Source organism: Mchenga conophoros, linkage group LG17 (genome assembly GCF_057382185.1).
Source record: "Mchenga conophoros isolate Kocher_MC1m ecotype Shallow Benthic linkage group LG17, M_conophoros_male_GT1.1, whole genome shotgun sequence".
Lineage (NCBI taxonomy): Eukaryota > Metazoa > Chordata > Actinopteri > Cichliformes > Cichlidae > Mchenga > Mchenga conophoros.
Genome location: NC_140542.1, coordinates 12,633,075 through 12,651,540, shown reverse-complemented (window position 1 = coordinate 12,651,540; position 18,466 = coordinate 12,633,075). Strand labels below are relative to the sequence as shown.

The window sequence follows — 18,466 nt, the reverse complement described above, 5'->3', positions numbered from 1 at the left end:
GATGAGTGTGAATGTGCAGCTGCTGATCTACATCCCTACCCTCATCTATGTTCACGAGCCCTGGGCAGAAATCAGACTGTGGACACAAGTGGGAGAAATGAGTTTCTTCTGAAGGGCGGCTGGGCTCCCCCTTACTGTTGAGATGCGAAGTTCCTTCATTCAGAAGGAACTCCACATTGAAAGGAGCCAGTCGAGGTGTTTCAAGCATTGCCTTCTTGGAAGAGGCCCTGAGGCAGATCCAGGGAAAGCTATAGAGATTATATCTCTTAGTTGGCCTGGGAAAGTCTTAAAGTTCCCTCGGATGAACTGGGAGAGGATGGTCTGGTGTATTGACCCACGGCGGGAAAGCGGCATTAAATAGATGGATGTGTGGAGATTTTCACCAGTTAGCCTGTAAATGAAGTTATTGTTCCATTTGCATAAATGTGCACATCACTTTTGTTTTCTGCATGTGTATGTAGCTGCAGGTATTTTTTAGTATGGCCATGTGTAATGAATGGCATGTGTATATGACTCACGGCCGTCAGTGGATAACAAACTATTTCAGCAAAAACCTCAATATTCATTACATTCAGTACACATTACGCAGAGACTTTGATCTCTACCTTATTGTTTATGTGCAGATTCTCTGCTTACAATTGTGACCTAAAACCTAAAACACTTAACATTTCTGTTAAATGTCAAAAACAACTTTGTAGCCATTAATACATCAATCGCTTGTATTTTGTGTTATTCTTTCTCTCCTGTCGATGTGACACTTTCTGTTCTGTTAACGTAAAATGCCAGCTTTAAGGTCCAGAAACATGCAGGGCTCTGCTCTAAACATGCAAGAGTTGGCCTCAGCAAAAATCTACAGGACAAGTCAAACTTTGGGCACCACTTTGAGCAGTCTACATGCACTGATTTCACACTTTTAATAACATCTCCCTTGGGCTTCCAAATAAATTATTCCTCCTAGTGGCAACTATCACATTCACATCAGGGATGTGCTTTTTTTGTGCTGTCATTTTCAGCACAATTTGTAGTAAATTGTCAGGCTCAAATCTAAGCGCAGTTTTATGGTTTAATTAAGTACTCAAAGTACCTCAAAAGAAATACATATGCAGTAGGCAAGCTGAAAAAAATAAATGTCCCAAAGCCAATGTGCCTGTTCAGTACTCCCGACAGAACGATTCTACACTGCTTAAAAGTATCTGGTGATGTCTGCGGACTCAGTACTTCCAAAAAATATAAATCTGTCGACTTCATGTGCATCTGGTCACCGGAAATGAGAATCTATATTATAGAGAATATACAGTATTTCCTAAACAGTTCTTCAAATACTGATGTAAAGCTTCAGTAACAGCTGAGATTTTCCACTTTGATATTTTTTATTGAACTGAATTTGCTGAAGCACAAAGCATGAAGGACATTAGCCTTAACCCTATGAATACTTACAGTATGCATCTTCCACTCACACTGCTGTCCACAACAAAGCTATAGAGCAAATATGCAGATGTTTTCAGGTGGCCATTTACTAACAAAGCTAGACTTTTAAACTAGTCCGATTAAAGGCCAACTCCTTTCAGGGCCATTCAGACATTAATGTAAATCTGACATACAAATATGGCCTTTGTAAGTCAACAGAGTTTCACCTGATATAAGCTGAGTGAGTCCTACATAAAGTAGGTACAGTCTTTCAGGTGAAGCTTAACTATAAAGTTTTTTCAGACTACAGCAGCAAAATCAGTGTGCCAAAAATGATGCTCCAAAAAGCTTAAAGGAATTTGACAGTTTTCATCAGAATTTGGAGGAAACCATCTTGCAAGTTGGTTTTATATGGAACATTCATCCCTGCATCATTTGCTCATTCTTCCCAATACGAAGGAACTAAGGAAATGTGTGGTCTGTGCAGATGGTGGACCATCAGCTGAGGAAATCTTGCCATTTTCACAGCCAGCAAGTTGCCAACAGGCAATCAGATTTTGGAGCTGCCTCATCTCCTTACAAAGACACAGACTGTCCCTTTAAATACAAGACTTCGATTGCTTTTCAGGCTTGCACAGAGTGTTTAAAATAAACTGTATATGAAAGAGAAGTGAAACATAGAGGAAGAAACTTGGACTGGCTTTTTAGCCGTCAGATAATTCTATCAAAATGCTCCAGAGGGCACCAATAACACAAGCACATCTGAGAGGTCCAGGACACGAGGCATAGGAGTCAGATGGGCTGAAGCTCCCTGTTGGCACACTGATCAGCCAAAGCAGACACAGCCCTAACCTTAAGCTGTATGGGGGAATGTATTACAAAGCAAAATTAATGAGTTAGCAAGCTATGCTGACCTTAAAGCCAAATTTTTCTGTGTCACAAAAGTGACTCTCTTTTTACCTACCGGTAGCTAAATCACCATGGTAACTGATACTCAACCTGGTCAGGACCAGGTTGTGTTCAAAGTGAGCTCAGTTTGCCCATACCTTACTGTTGCCAGCTCTATGCATCACACGCTCACTGGAATCCTCAGTATGTAATATTGGAACACAGGATCTCTATTCAAACCATAGAATTAATTTACTTTGCTCAAGCATCAAACTCAAGCAGCTTTCACATCTCCTTCATAACCTATGGGGCTTTAATGTTTAGTTTCTAATGAGACCCAATCACATAAACACTAGCACTGAGTTCTAAATATCATAAGTCATAAAATATTTAACTTGAAGTATTTTACATGGATTTCTTTTTATTCTGTGCACTAAATACCAAGTTTACAGTTGTTGTCTTTTACAGCTTTAATATCTTGTCTTATTTGTAACAGCACTGCTATATTTTTATGTTCTTATATTTATGTTCTGTATACATTTTAATGACTATAGGATGATCATCATCTCTGATTGGGGGAGGTGCCTCTCATAGGGATCATTTTGTGCAGAAAAAGAGTCACTTGACTGGAGAAACACCCCTTTTTATGTGACCACAGAGCCTAAAGCAGGATTTCCAGCTTAACAGAGAAAATCCATAAGCACTGGTGATGCATGTCATCTCCAGTGAGGTTTTAGGTTTTGTCAAGCTGCTAACGCAAAATAGCCTTATTATGAGTTATGAGCAAATATAATCAATTTATAATTGTTCTCCATCCATCTATTTTGTTCCACTTAACCGTGGCCAGGTCAGGTGGACATGGGGGCAGCAGCCTAAGCAGATAAACCCAGACCTGTCTTTCCTCGGCCAACACCTAAAGCTTGTCCGGGCCAGGTGAGAGATATAATCTCTCCTGTGTGTCCTGGGTCTGTCCCGGTGTCACACCTCACCCAGGAGCCACCCAGGAGGCATCCTTGTCAGATGCCCGAACTGGCTCCTTTTGATGTGGAGGAGCAGCAGCTCTTTTCTGAGCCCCTCCCAGATTGCCAAACTCCTCACCCCATCTCTAAGGGAGAGACCAGCCACCCCCTGGAGAAAGCTCATTTGCACCATTTGTATCCATAAACCTGTTCTTTTGGCCACTACCCAGAGCTCGTGACCATAGGTGCAGGTATGGACGTTGATCGACCGGTAAACTGAGTTGTTAGTAAATGTCAAATTATCTACAGAAGCCCACAGTTTTTATTTAACCTCCTAGGACCTGGCGTCCACATATGTGGACATTACATTTTGGGTTATTTAGACCAAAATACTGAATTTTGCTCTACAAGGCCCTAATATTCACTTACGAGGACATTATACTGCTACTGTTCTATCAACATTTTAAATGAATATCCTCATATGTGGCTCTTATTTTTCTTAAAAACAAAAATCAGGTAAAAAAAATTAATCTGGTAATTCTTTGTTTTTACAGTCATCGGGCCCCAATATGCCCAAATATCAAAGAGAAATTAAAAATGCATGCCGTGGAAGATTTCGGGTCTTAGGAGTTTAAGGAGGTAAGCATGCTTTTTAATGCTTTTTCAATACACAAACCCTAAAAAGGTAAAATGTACTTCAGATGCTTTTTAATACAAAAACTTTGTAAACATGACAGTCATTTTCCCTTGAAATTACAGCAGGTACTGTAGCTAGTAACCTATATTCTTCCAGAGCTGATGGGGGCAGGATATCACCCCTCCAGAAGTGGGTATAGTAGTACTTTCCATTCAAGTCAGATTACCAAGGGGTGAAACTGATTTGCAAAAGGCAATATGAAAATGTTGCTATTGTGTTTTTCAGTACAAAGTATCATCCTTCTTGTGTTGTCCTGAAATAATAGAGTTCATCTTTAAGTACAGAGGATAATCTTTTTCTTTTGTATTGAACCGAGCATCAAGCATCTTGGAATTCTCCTGGTCCTGGCACCAAGTACCATATTTCTGAAATCAGATATCTGGTGACGGCCCTATAATCTACACCATTTAAAGCGGGCAAGACTGGATTAAGCTCATCGATCATCATCGTCTTTATTCCCTCCATTCGCTGAGTCGACCACAGAGCCTGTCCCGTCATCCTCAGCTCACTTGGAAACACAGATTCCTCTCCAGTGTCAGTTCAACTTCTTCAAGCTTTCTTCTTGCTCTTTCCTCATCTTTTAATTCATGATTTCTACTCTGCTAATGGTTCTGATCCCCATCAAGCACTGTATTCTCTTTAGTAGTCCTTCCGTTGTCACACATGCTCTCTAAGAGGACTGGTCGTTACCTTCTGCTACAAACAAAGACACAGGAAATTAAACAGCTTTTTAGAAAGTGACTAACCCAACATTGTTAGAGCTCTGTCACATGTTTCTTATAACTACAGATGATATCTCAACAGCCACAAAGACAGAGCCATGATTCAGTGTGCCGAGACTGTTGACAGATACACATTAGGGGCCAGACATACTGATTTTGTGCCAACAAAAAGCCTCATTATGTGTTAAAACACAATTGCTGGGAATTTACAGGGTGACAGAGAAAGCAAAGTGAAAATATATACGGGGTGAAAAGAAAATTGTATTTTTTATGCCTTTAGTACAGTAAATACCTGCAGTATTATATGAAATGCAGGAAAAGTAGCTTAAAAAAAACCCCAAACACAACACAGTTTCTTTAACACCACAGCTGTCAGTGATTTTTTCCTTTTTCATGTTTAGTTTAACTCATTCACTGCCAGCCACACAACAAGACTTGCACCACATTTTTGTCTCACTGCGCAATCCCTTACGTGCGCAAACCCTGCACCTCCTTGCAGGTCTACTTTTACTGCTGGTGGGCTTCAGTTCAACTTACGTTGACTGCCATTGACGTCTATAGACGTCAATGGCAGTGAATGAGTTAATTTCGGAGCATTTTCTTGTGTTCAAATTACAAGAAACATGTATGCCTGTGAAGTTAGGAGAATACTTGCTCTTGCTGCAGCGCTGCACGTTTTGTGCTGCCCTCGGTAAACTCATTGCAAGGCAAAGGCTGCACTTGTGTTTATAAAGTGAGGCACTGTTAGCAGATTATCCACACAGCTTTCCATTTCCATCAGTACATTTCCTTTGCCCAAGTGGCATCTCACTTGGAAAATAAGTAGCCCTAAACTGCTAGAGTCAACACCCACCTTTAACCACTCTGTAAGCATCGGTGAATGTTGTGGGCTAATAGAGCTGGCTGTCATCTGCAGCACTATCAAGGATCAAGTGATAGTGCTATATGCGTGATGAATTGGGCATTGAAGAGAAAAAAGAAAAGGAAAGGGAAAGAAAAAAAGAAAAGAAGAAAAAGAAAAAAAGAGAAAGAAAAGAAGAAGAAAAAGAGAAAAAGGAGAAAAAAAAGAAGAAAAAGAAGAAAAAGAAAAAAGAGAAAAAAAAGAAAGAAAAGAAAAAAGAAAAGAAAAAAGAAACAAGAGAGAAAAAAAAAAAGGATCGACGTGGCCGATGACAGAGGTGGTCAATGCGCAACCATAAAGCACACGTATGAACCAAAAACAAACATCAATGTTTTTACACCAAGACATTTTATATGATGTTTTACTGATCCGTTCAAAGGTCTACGATGCGGGTGACAACAATTCAGTACAAAACAGTACAAAGTAGTACAAAAGATGCTTTTAATTTGCAATTTATAAAAAAAGTTCACTCACTTTCTTCTTTTTCCTCAAGGTGATTTTCACGCCATCTACAGACACCACGATGTGGACTTTTTTCTTCTTGATGTTTTTGACCTTGAACTCATACTGCAGAGAGAAGACAGGCAAAGCGATATTAATTCTTTGGAAAATTAAAGGTAGACGTGGGATGTGTGTGTGTGTGTGTGTGTGTGTGTGTGTGTGTGTGTGTGTGTGTGTGTGTGTTGGGGGAGGGGGGGTCCACCTGTTGAATCATGTCCTGGGGCAGTGGAAAAAAAAATTATACGAAACAGGGAAGAAATATCAAATGACAACATTGGCGCATGTCTGACAGCCCTGTCTAACTTTTAGATGGTTTGATCTAAAAGTTGAGTTAAAGCTGCTGTGATTTCAGAACTATATTAGTTATAACACCGGTGTAACATGCAGCTGAAGGTACAGAGGTGATACTTCCACTCAACCCAAACCTCTGGACATAAAAACCCTACAAGCGTCTGTTGTCAAGGCTTGCTCAACAGTCTTACATATGTATCAAAGCAAAGTACTGTTAAAAAAATTACATTGACATCTTGCTAGTTAATGGTAGCAGCAGATAACTGAGGTTCAGTTTGTACAGACCGAGCACGGTGTGAAAAGACGACACGGAAAATTTTTTGGATGCAAATTTGTTGTGCAACATATATATACACATTAAGGGTTTCATCCATCCATCCATTCGCTTCCGCTTATCCTGGAGCCTATCCCAGCTGTCATAGGGCGAGAGGCAGGGTACACCCTGGACAGGTCGCCAGTCTGTCGCAGGGCTAACACACAGGGACAGACAACCATTCGCACTCACATTCACTCACACATTCACACTTAGTGGCAATTTGGATTATCCAATTAACCTATCCCCACAAGCTGCATGTCTTTGGACGGTGGGAGGAAGCCGGAGTACCCGGAGGGAACCCACGCAAACACGGGGAGAACATGCAAACTCCACACAGAAAGACCCCGGCATGATGTTGGAATTGAACTCAGGACCTTCTTGCTGTGCGGCAGCAGTGCTAACCACCGTGCCACCGTGCTGCCTATTCAATTTTGTGAAAAATATATTTTCAGATAGACAGAGCACACTGTTGAAAAAAATCAAGCCAACATCATTTCTAATGGTTTGATCTAAAAGTTGTGTAGGCTCTGTGTAGGTAGGTATGAGCACCGTGGTGATGCATGTCATCTCCAAGTCGAGATGTGTGTGCCCCAACAATATATGTTCATCTATCATAAGCCATATAATCGTCCCAATACAAAATGATGGTACTACACATTTTTTACCATGTCATGCAGACTTCTGCTAAAGCAGCTCGTTCTTTGTTCATAACACCCAGAGCATATTTGCATCCACTCATATTGCACTTGCCACAAACCAAGCACGCAGTCAAACTATGAATAAAACCAGCTTCACTGTGTCTTCATAAACACACTTGAAAGATTTGAATAAGCATCGTGCCAGCGTTTGCAAACTTGATCAGCCCTACAATAACAAACTTCTGTGGTTAATTTAAAAACATTCTGGTTTCTATGTTAGAAGTACCAGAAAGCATTAGATAAAGAAAGCTTGAATGAACATGAAATTATTTGAGCACAGACACCTGACAATGACCAAGATTTGTTGCAGAAAAAGGGCAATCCCAGCTGAGTGAATATAAGATGATGGGCAGACTCCTGCTATGCTAAAGTCAATTTATACCCCATAAATCAAGCTGAGACAGCTTCCATGGTCTCTGCTGCCTTTAATGGAGCTGTGAGCGGTGTCAAAAAACAACCCTGCAGGAGGCACCCACAGTCAATAGTGTATGGAGCCACACTGTTTGCCTATCAAATACAGAGCAGGGCTAAAAAAAAAATCCTGGATCAAGTGACTTTTGTGTTAATATAGGGATCTTGCAAACTGACATGCAGCCGAGTGATGCCTGAATCCCTGAGTTATACAGCACCACCTGAAAGGTGACAGGAGACACACCTCTATGTCTACTTCTAGCCATCAGCCATCATCAGAGAAACGACTGAGGTTAGATTAGGTACAATCCTACCATGCTGTGAGACGCTTATGGAAGACCCACTCAGTGAATCAAAGAAAGACATCAGAACATTGGGGTGCATATAAAAACAGCAAAGCGAGCACTCTGGTCTAAATAAAGCACAACTCATTGATGAGTTCTGAATCAATGAGCCTTGGTTACCCCTGAGACAGTAGCTGGTTCACCACTGCTCCTTCCTTGGACAACTTTTGATAGATGCTGACCACTGCAGACTGGGAACACCCCACAGGAGCTGCATTTTTGGAAATATTCAAGTGACGTCAGTGTATGTGCAAGTAATCCCTGACCAAATACTCTCTCAGTCTGGCTTCAGACTGCTCGAAACACTTTTTATATCTATATTGTAAATTCAGTCATCTCGGGGACAGCTCTGGCTCCAAGCAGATGGTCCACCCAGATGCTATCTATGAGGGACAGCCAATCAGAAGAGCATGAGGTTTGGGGTTTTTTATTATTATTATTTGTTTGCTTTTATGTGTTGCACCAAGGCCCAGTATAAGAAAAATAATGATATAATGTTAAATGGTTACTACATGCACAGTTATGTATTGCAATTCAAGTCATTCAAGTCCAATGGATAGCTTGAAATGGTACAAAGTTAATTGGTGAACTGTCAGAGGTTAAAAAAGGTAAGGTTACCCAAAACAAAAAAAGTATGTACATTTCAGAATTATATAAAAAGGCCTTTCTCCAGGGAACACAAAATGGGTTCACAATTTAAAGGAGGTTGATCAATCCTTGAAAGCTGCTGCTAATAATTCCTCCAGGTGTTCCAACTTTTCTTGATTACTTACAACCCCATCTGTCTGCATAAAACCAGTGTTGGAACACATTATGCTACCATACCCTCGTGAGCATCAGTTTAACAGTACTGTACTGCAGAAAGTAGTGTGTTGCTACAAAAATGGCGAGAATAAGGCAATTAACAATGGAAGAGAGAAAGACCATCATAACACTTAAAAGTTTAGGTCTCTCCTACAGAGAAATTGTAAAGAAAGTCAGGGTGTCAGTGAGTACAGTTTCTTTCACCACTGAAAGGCATTCAGAAACTGGGGAAATTTTGACAGGGAGAGGTCTGACAGACCCAAAGCCATAAATAAAACAGTGGACAAGTTTCTGAGAGTCGCTTGCATGATAGGCAGCTCACAGGACAACAGCTTCAAGCACAGCTTAATATTGGTCGTAGTAAGCAAGTCTCAGCTTCAACTCTGAAGAGAAAACTTCGAGCTGCACGTTTGACAGGAATAGTTGCAGCAAGAAAGCCAGGCATCAGAATAAGACAAAGAGGCTTGGCTGGTCCATGAACCACTGCCACTGGTATTATGGAGTGATTTATACAAATTCAGTAAATCACGCAGGATCTTTATATGCTGTCAAGTAGGTGAATGGATAGTTCCACAGTGTGTGGCATCAACTGTCCAACATAGAGGAGGAAGTGTGATGGTCTGGGGCTGTTATGCTGGATCCAGAATCGGTGACTTGTACAGAGAGGCACCCTGAACCAAAATGGCTACCACAGCATTCTTCAGCGCCACACACTACCCTCCGGTATGCACCTAGTTGGTCAGGGGTTCATCCTACAGCAAAATAATGACCCAAAACATAAGTCCAAGCTATGCCAGAACTACCTCAGGAAAAAAGAACAAGATGGTAAGCTTCAAAACACAGAGTGACCAGCACAGTCTCCAGCCTTAAACCCCATCGAGCTGGTCTGGGATGAACTAGACAGAAGAGTGAAAGCAAAGCGACCTACAAGTGCCACATTTACGGGAACTTCTGCAACAGATATGGGAAGAACTTTATGAAGAATTTTGATTTCTATTGTAGAAAGAATGCCATAGGTGTGTTCAGCTGTTATATCTGCCAAAGGTGGCTACTTTGATGAGTCAAAAGTTTAGAAGACACTTTGGTCTATCAATTTGGTCTATGATTTCTGTTTTAGCTCCAACTGCTTATTTGTATTATGCAATGAGACATTAAACTGCGTAATTCCCAATGAAAAAAGGGAAAAATTGGGGTGTTCTAAAACTTTTGAACAGTAGTGTACATATATATTTATGTTACAGAGGTTTTTGTCAATGCTTTGTCACAACTTTGGCTCGTTTGAGATCACAAAGTGAAATAAAAATGATGACATTTAAAATCTCTGGCCACATGCTGACAAGGTGACTTCTTGTGTTATGAATTTTTTACGTCTGTATAATGAAGGAGCTGATAGAATGCAGAAAGAGCGCCCTGTCCGCATCAGTCTGAAAAAGCAAGAAGCTTTAAGAAAGCTTTGAAGAAACCCAATCACCTCCTTACTGGCTGTCAGTGCACAAAAAGTGCCAGAGCTGTTTGCTAAGAGATCACATTTCCCATCTCTCTGCAGTTCGCGACCAATTATGCGTAAATGTGCTCAAACTAGTGAGTTGTTGATTGTCAATTAGTGAGTCAACAGAAAATTACTGTGCAACAATCTCATAAGTTTTAAATAATTTATTACAGAAAAGACACCAAATACACTTTTAGGTTCCAGCGTCACCTAATTGCTAATGTTTTGAGAGGCAATTTTCTACAATTAAGTGTACAAGGCTCATTAAAATGAGGACATATTAAGCAAGGAGAAAAAAAAATAGAGCAGAAATGATAATGTTTTCCACAGTGCTTGACTTTTGTAAGCAGTTACAGTCTATATACTGCAGAGGAGGACCCAACTGTTCAGACAAGAGGGTTACTGTAAGGGTTCTGAATCTCTCCAGATGTCTGCTGATGTTGCTGTATCAATTTTAAATTCACTTTTAGACATCTAGTGCATTAGTTACACTCGCTTGTCCTTGGGTTTGAATTTAAGGAAATGCTTTTTGTTGACACAGAGACACAAACAACCAAGCTCGCACTGACTTTACAAGAAACCAGTTTTAATTGCCGTAGTCCAATATGAATAATCCCTTTACAATACAAAATTAAGCTAATTCCATTTTACTGATCCTATTAGCAATATAGATGTATGATGTTTAAGATGCTTCAGACTGTATATAGTTAATGCAGACAATGCAAGCTGCTTTGCAACCCACCTACACCCCAACTACTTCTTAGATGCCATTTCTGACTTCAGTGTCATGTCTTTTGTCACTAATATGTGGTCTGTTCTGCGAGAGGCTCTCTAACCCTGTAAAGTTTGAACCAACAGGCATGACATTTTTGACAAAAAAATTCAAACCTTTTGAAACTGGAGTGTTTATTAAACCATTTTAAGAACTTAAATATCAACTTGGATATATGACTTTCATCAAATATAAAACACCTGGCATTAAAGGATTAAGTTATCACTGTATGCATATGGAGAGGTGAGGAGGTCCAAGAGTAGAGTCTTCCAAGCAATTGGAATAACAGTCCTACTTTAACTAAGGAGGTCATAAAAAGAGATCTTGCGCTTGTATAAAGCCAAGCGCAATACAGGCTTGAGCTATTTTCAAGAATGAAATGCAAAAAATGTCAGAGGACTCGGGCTTCTGCATTGTACATTGGCTTTTCTGGTATCGAGCACAATTGAAGAGATGCTTGTCCACGTCAGTTGTCTTCCCATTTCAGGAAATACTGTTTGAGCTGGAGCAGCGGTCCCCAACCACTGGTTCGTGAGTCTGTTGGTACCTGTTGCAACAGTTGAGGCTCGGGTGTGAAATTTATGGTTTTTAGGGTTTTTATCATTATTTTTTTTAACGTTTTTATTGTTAACTCGGTTTCCTAGGGTCTTTTCTCGTGTGTTATGAATAATATATATATATATATTTTGGTACCGGTACTCGTTTTATTTTGTTGCATCTATCCGCGACACCTTAAAGGCCGGTCTGTGAAAATATTGTCAGACATAAACCGGTCCGTGGAGCAAAAAATGTTGGGGACTGCTGAGCTAGAGAACCGGAGGAAGCACATTTGATGCTTGCTGTGAATTCAGTGATCTTATTAATTGGGGTAGTTTCACATGGGTAAAATGACACAGACTCTGTACTAGGGACGATGTCAAACTGTGCCTTTTTTTCGCTGCCCTTTTATGCTTTTTTCACAATGAGGTTAATGCATTTGGTTAACAACCCTAAATATAAAGAATAGGGCTTTGGAGTTGACATCACGCCGCAATGCATTGTGGGAGCACGGCACCATTTTCGGGGTCTACGAATCAAATCAAACACACTGTGTTGGAACGACGATTACAAGATGCTTAAAAGCAGCTCAAACGAGAATGGACTGTATAGAGACCGATTGCGTCCAGAGGCGAAGCGGCGGTACTTGCAGAAAATAGCGTGCATTGGAAATGTGGACCCATATGAAATACGGCCGTGGAGTAGAAACCCTGAAGACCAACCGCTATTGACGTAGCCTGACATATTTCATACCTTATCTGTGGAGTCAACGCGTACAAGTCGTCATTCAAACAAAGGTAAGTCAGCTCGAGTACTGCGTGTGAAATGCGTTTGATTTCCCTGCAAACATTCACATTACTGCAGCATAAATTCATTCATGAGGGGAAATTACAGTGAGAACGTGTGGAGGCTGTTAGGTGGATAACATAATGAGTTCAGTGCACTGATGTGACACTGTCCTGAAGGATTTAGTTATTCTTTATGGTTAAAGAAATTGCACTATTCATATTTATTATAAATAATCCTAATTATACATCTTGCTTCCATATTTATATCCTGTGTCACTAAAAATACTTTTTATTTTAGTTTTATACATTGATTAATGACCTGCAGAATCTCCTTATCATATTAAGTGATTCATAATTGTCACTTTATGCTTTCTCCATCTCTAAAGTGATGACATCCTTGCATTACATACTTTAGGTTCATTTTCTGCAGGCAGGTTTCTGACAGAGAACAGACAGATTTAGACTATAACCTGCAGCGCTCTATAGATGGATACATAAAGAAATGCATAATTACATGTATGTGCTAACTTTCTAGACACTTTGTTACATTTATGATAAAGTAGATAAAACACATTTGTGTTGGCCTTGGCTCATAGTTCTTGTCTTTAAATGAACTTTGTCTGTGTGTGTTTCAGGTGCTGCTCTCTCAAAGACTGAATGAACCAGCATTGCAGCCATGGGTCATTGTGAGCATCACAGGGAAGGTTGAAGTCGCCCACTGCAGCTGTATGGCCGGAGTCGCAGAGACCTGCACCCACGTCGCTGCTCTTCTGTCTAAAGTAGACGGAACAGTGTTGATCTGTGGCACAAGGACTGTTACAGATGAACCTGCATACTGGGTTTTGCTGGGTAATATTACCAAGATACAGCCAGAGGTTGGCCATAAGATAGACGACTTCTCTTCAGCTGCCCAAAAAAAGGCTCTTGATCAAAACATACACAGACCATCTGTAGTGACAGGTAAAAGGAGCCGTCCCCAAAACAGAAAAATCCCACCTGCTACTGTGGAGGAGTTGTCACTGCTATAATGCCATAATGTTTTATCTAGGGGTCTAGATGTATGCCTGTAGTGCACTGCTGTGTAAATAATTTGCATTTACTGAATATGTACTGACTGAGTCCCGCTGTTCAAAACTTGAATAAAGAAACAAAATAATTTTGCCTTTTTTTTTTTTTAATTAAAACCACCTTATAGAACATCACATCAGTAACAGTGTAAAATCCATGTCATTTACAGTTTACAAATGACAAAATGTTTACACCAAATCATGAGTGTTTACATGATATCACCCACTACTAACATTACTTTATTTACTGTATCTTTTGAAAAAATAACAGCACAATACTTAAGAACATTTAACAGGAGCAGGTTTCATTCTTCTCTGGTTTTATTATCACACTGTTCACCAAACGCAGCAAACCTTCACCATCTTATCCAGGAGGGTCACCTCTTCACCCTCACATGGAAGAAGTAATCTGATTGGCATGGTGGTTTGTTTGAAGCAGGTCCCTCGTGTAGCGCTGGAACTCAGTCATGATGTTTCATCCATTTCATCGGCTGGTTTGCTGCAATAATGCCAAATAATTAGCAACTCTATAAATAGACGGTAGTTCTGCAAAATCACTCAGTAGGATGTTTGTTCTAATTTGCTACGACCTCAGAGCGCATAGAAAATAAAACTAATAGGCTATAAAGAGTGATATGAACATATTTAGAACTTACCGGAATGAAAATGTCTGGAGCACCAACAGATATTTGGAGATGGAAGAGAACTGCACGTCAGCTCGTCTCACAGCTGCTCTCCAGGCTAGACGCCTTCGTTTGCTAACATCGATACACAAGCCGCTCATGTTGCTTCCAGGTTGGGAAAGAATGAAAAGATAAACCATTTTCAACCTTATTCTCTTGCCAGTCGTGCGATCGAACATTGCAGCCGACCACACAGCAAATACGAACCGTGGCTGTTGTGTGTGCTCCCTTTTCACTTGCGCTAGACCCCCAAAATGGCGGATCGGGCCAAAATCCTTTCCACGCCCACCCCCGTGACATCACGCTCCAAAGCCCTATACTTAGACGCAAAGCTCTGCATTCAACAATCTGTTGATACCTTCAAAAAAATTCGAAAACCTCCACAATATTCCCTACATATAATCTGGGAAAACACTTCAACTATTCAATATGGTTAAGTTCCAAAGTCTATAAATGTTTACGTGTCAGTGTTATTGGTGGTTTTATGGTCATGTTGTCATCCATTGTAATGTTGACTGTGCTATAGATGCGAGATTTAAACGTTGGAGCAGCTGATCGATGGCACGATTGACCTCCACAGAGATGATTACAGCAGCAATTTAACAGATTTTTCATGCAGGGTTTGACTGGCCAAGTGCATGCAGTAAACTATGACAGGAACACTTCTCGCTAATAAGCCTGTCTATTCCTGTCTGTTATGGCCCTGTCGCTAAATCCACATTACCTACCACACACACTCCCTAGTGCTTACAGCTTCCATTTCAAGAGGCAGTAGCAATACTATAAATCACATCGCTGCTGCATCTATCTGTAAAATATGAGAAAATGAATGCAAGCAATTAAAAAACTTGCAGCACAGAAACTGCTGTATTTGAGAAATTGCACAAGCATTCATTTTACAGTCCCAACAGCACAGCTATACAGGACAAGGTTAGAATGAGCACAGATAACGGTTTGTAGTGCCGCTCAGGTTGTTGAGGATTGTCTGAAATGTGTCTGCTGGATAACCCTCCTGAATTCACACCTAAAATGATATCAATGTTGTCACTTAGATTGCAGCCAAAATGACTGTTTGCATTAGAAAGTATGAAGAAAAACCTATCAAAAAACCATGAGCTTCTTGATTTAATAGTACACCAAGCTAACAGTTTAGCCTTCTGTTATTCAGTGTTAAATCGATAAAATTGAATTTTTTTTAGATGTCAGCATCCTGTAGTTTTATTCAGTTCTCAGTTTTTACTAAACCTCATCAACAAGTGAAAAGCAAAGTCAAACAAAGCGCAAAGCACATACTTCCCAAATGTGCCATGAATGTAGTTCTTTCTTTGTAGTTCTAAGCTTCGTGAGTTAATCCGCTACCCTTCAAGTCTCCTGTGGACTTTCTAGTGCTTTAGTTAGGTGGTGGCATCCAGCATTACTGTTATTATTACAGGCAAAGCAAAGGACACAGAAGTATCTGACAGGACAGCGGCATTTGACATCCTGAGATAAGAATCTGTCGCTGTACTTCCTGTTTAAATGTTAGGATTTTAAAAAAATCCTAAGTAAGCTGGGTTAACAACATCAGAAACTTTCTGTTGTATTAGGATTTTGAAGATGCTCCCATCATGCAATGTTTCTTTTTCCTCTCACATCATCAACTTAGGTATCATCTTTTGGTCACGTGAGAACTCTTTGTTGAGTCCATATGTCTCACGAGATAGACAATCCATTGTAATGTTGACTGTATTGAGTGAGGAAGACCAAGTTACCAGCGTTAAAGCTATTAAGTGAAAGCAAGAACCACTATTGTTATTACAAATGGTAATAAACACCAGAATTTCTTTTTTCCAACATAAACAACCTTGTCATACTGAGTAGTGACATATATTAGTTCACATCTAAACCTACTGAAATGAAATGAATATTTGGGTCCATGAACAGGCTCATCTATCATGCAAACAAGTCCAACATTTCCAGGCACCATTTGCAGATAAGCAGGTTGTTAATTCCTAAAGGTTCCTTCTGTTCCCAGTATAATCCATCATTTTGGCATCAAAGACACAAACATGCACGTCTGCTGCCTGCAGATGCTTTTTTCACTGTGAAATTTAAGGCAGGGAATAATAATGATCAACAGAAAAGCAAGATAATGACACAATTACATGTAAAATTACTCGTCATATAATGTAAGACATCTTGTCCTTTCCATGTCAGAAAGTAGCAGCTCATCCACATCTTCGTCGCTGCTTTTGTTAGGTGTAAGAATGATGTGCAAAATCCAGAACACCTTAGCATCTGCTGATGACAAACATTCAAACACTATAGCACTGTAGGAAGAGTTAACCCTCTGTGCACAGGAGTTTGAACTGGAGCTCCTGCTGTAAACACTCAGATGCATAAGGTTTAGCCAACTCTTAGACAAGCCCATCAATCCTCATTCAATGCATATGCTTGTAAAGGTACCCCAGCATTATACTAAACCCAAAGGATTAGAGACTTTTTGTTTAATGCACAGGCTTAGTCTGGTAAACAGACATTTTGACCCAATTTTTGGTCCGAACTACAAGATTTTCATTATTCTAGTCAGTGTCTTGCAGTGTCCAAATATAACCAGAAAGTCAAACAAAGCATGAGACTGAGAAGTTCAGGCAGCACACAAACACAGTGCAGATGCTACTTTGGCAGATCCTGTCCACCTTTGTTGGGAAATGGCACCCCTTAATGACGGTGGATAAGTTCAAAGACACTAAAGCAGCTATGACAGAATGAAGGGAACCTTAACAATATTAGGCAAGAGCTTTAATGATGTGGCTTCTCACTTAATTTATCAAGTGTCTGTACAGTATGACAGAATTTACAAGCCTAGGACACTATTCCAAAAACACTGAATTAGGAACTCCACCATGCTAAACAAGCTAGTTTGCTAGTATAAGCAAGAAACACACATTTCCATCCAAACGTGCTCGGATTCATTTTCAAGACACAATGATCTTTCTGATCCTGTTTGTGACTCTTACACGCATGGCTCCTTCACTGCTAATGATGATTAACAGCTTATTGAGGCACAACTATTCTGTCTTTTTCATTTTAAACATGCTGGGGTAATTCCGTTACTCATAAAGTCTAATATCGATGCCAGTTCTGCTAGCAACTATTTCAAATGTGTTACTTATTATGAACTGAAACAAAAGATTAAAATAACCAATCAGATGCATGGCAATAGACCAACACACAGTTCACAACTGAGGTCAAGTAACAGCAGTTACCAAGAGTGTTCAATGATCTTAGCAGGCTAGAAAAGAGGCCAGTTATTCAGACTGAGATCACTACACTGCTTGTCCATCTTCTATTAAACAACACAGAATAACACAGATGCTGACCAGCACTGGTTAACCAGGCAGGCCTCCATCTGCATGTGAGCACACACACACACACACACACACACACACACACACACACACACACACACACACACACACACACACACACACACACACACACACACACACACACAAATTGTTCTAAGCCAATGCCATTCAAGCTCCGAGGTTTCTCCCTGGCCAATCACGAGTACACATCCATCTCAATGACATGGCTACTCTAGAGAAAGGAAAAAGGGCTACAGAGGGCTGTAAAGAATGAACCAGAGAGAGGAAAAACAAAAAGGGAGGACAAAAGGAGACAAAGACCTAAGAAGAGCAGAGTGAGGAGAAAGCAATAATAGAGTGACTTATTAAGTTTAATTAACAGCTCAGATCATTAAGCTCCTAATTACACAAACTGAAAGCCAAGGTTTCTTAAATATGCAAACTGTGGTGTTGTCATTAGGTGCTTAGTGAAGTAAAAAGCATATTTTGACCTTTGCACAGCATTTACTAAAATCAATATTTATCTCTATACATCTGTTCTATGAGCACTTACAATTTCGTGCTTAATCAGTTATACAGCCAATTGTACAAGATTGGTTTTAGAGTTCGTGTCCCCCAGAACACTGGATCCACAACAGATAGCCAACATGGTACAGTCAATCTGATTGCCAACTATTGCCACACTATTCTCACAGGGAAATAAGTCACCGTATGAACAGATTAGCATGTCTGATTCGGCACTGATTTTATGTTGGATGCTCTTCCTGATCCAACTGTGCCATTTATCTGGGTTTTGGGGCCTGACTAGCTTATGACCCCTCCCCTGTGGCTGGGTTTGTTT

The 18,466-nt window shown here is 40.2% G+C and overlaps 1 protein-coding gene across 3 annotated transcripts in view; it reads right to left on the bottom strand.

The window, feature by feature from the left end:
- The window catches only part of LOC146555141 (carboxyl-terminal PDZ ligand of neuronal nitric oxide synthase protein-like), a 248,283-nt gene that overhangs the window by 161,083 nt on the left and 68,734 nt on the right, over nucleotides 1-18,466 (bottom strand). For all 3 annotated transcript variants that reach the window (XM_085250812.1, XM_085250813.1, XM_085250814.1), the window contains exon 3: nucleotides 6,049-6,141. In XM_085250812.1, the coding sequence (XP_085106938.1) occupies nucleotides 6,049-6,141 (93 nt within the window). The remainder of the gene's footprint in view (nucleotides 1-6,048; nucleotides 6,142-18,466) is intronic.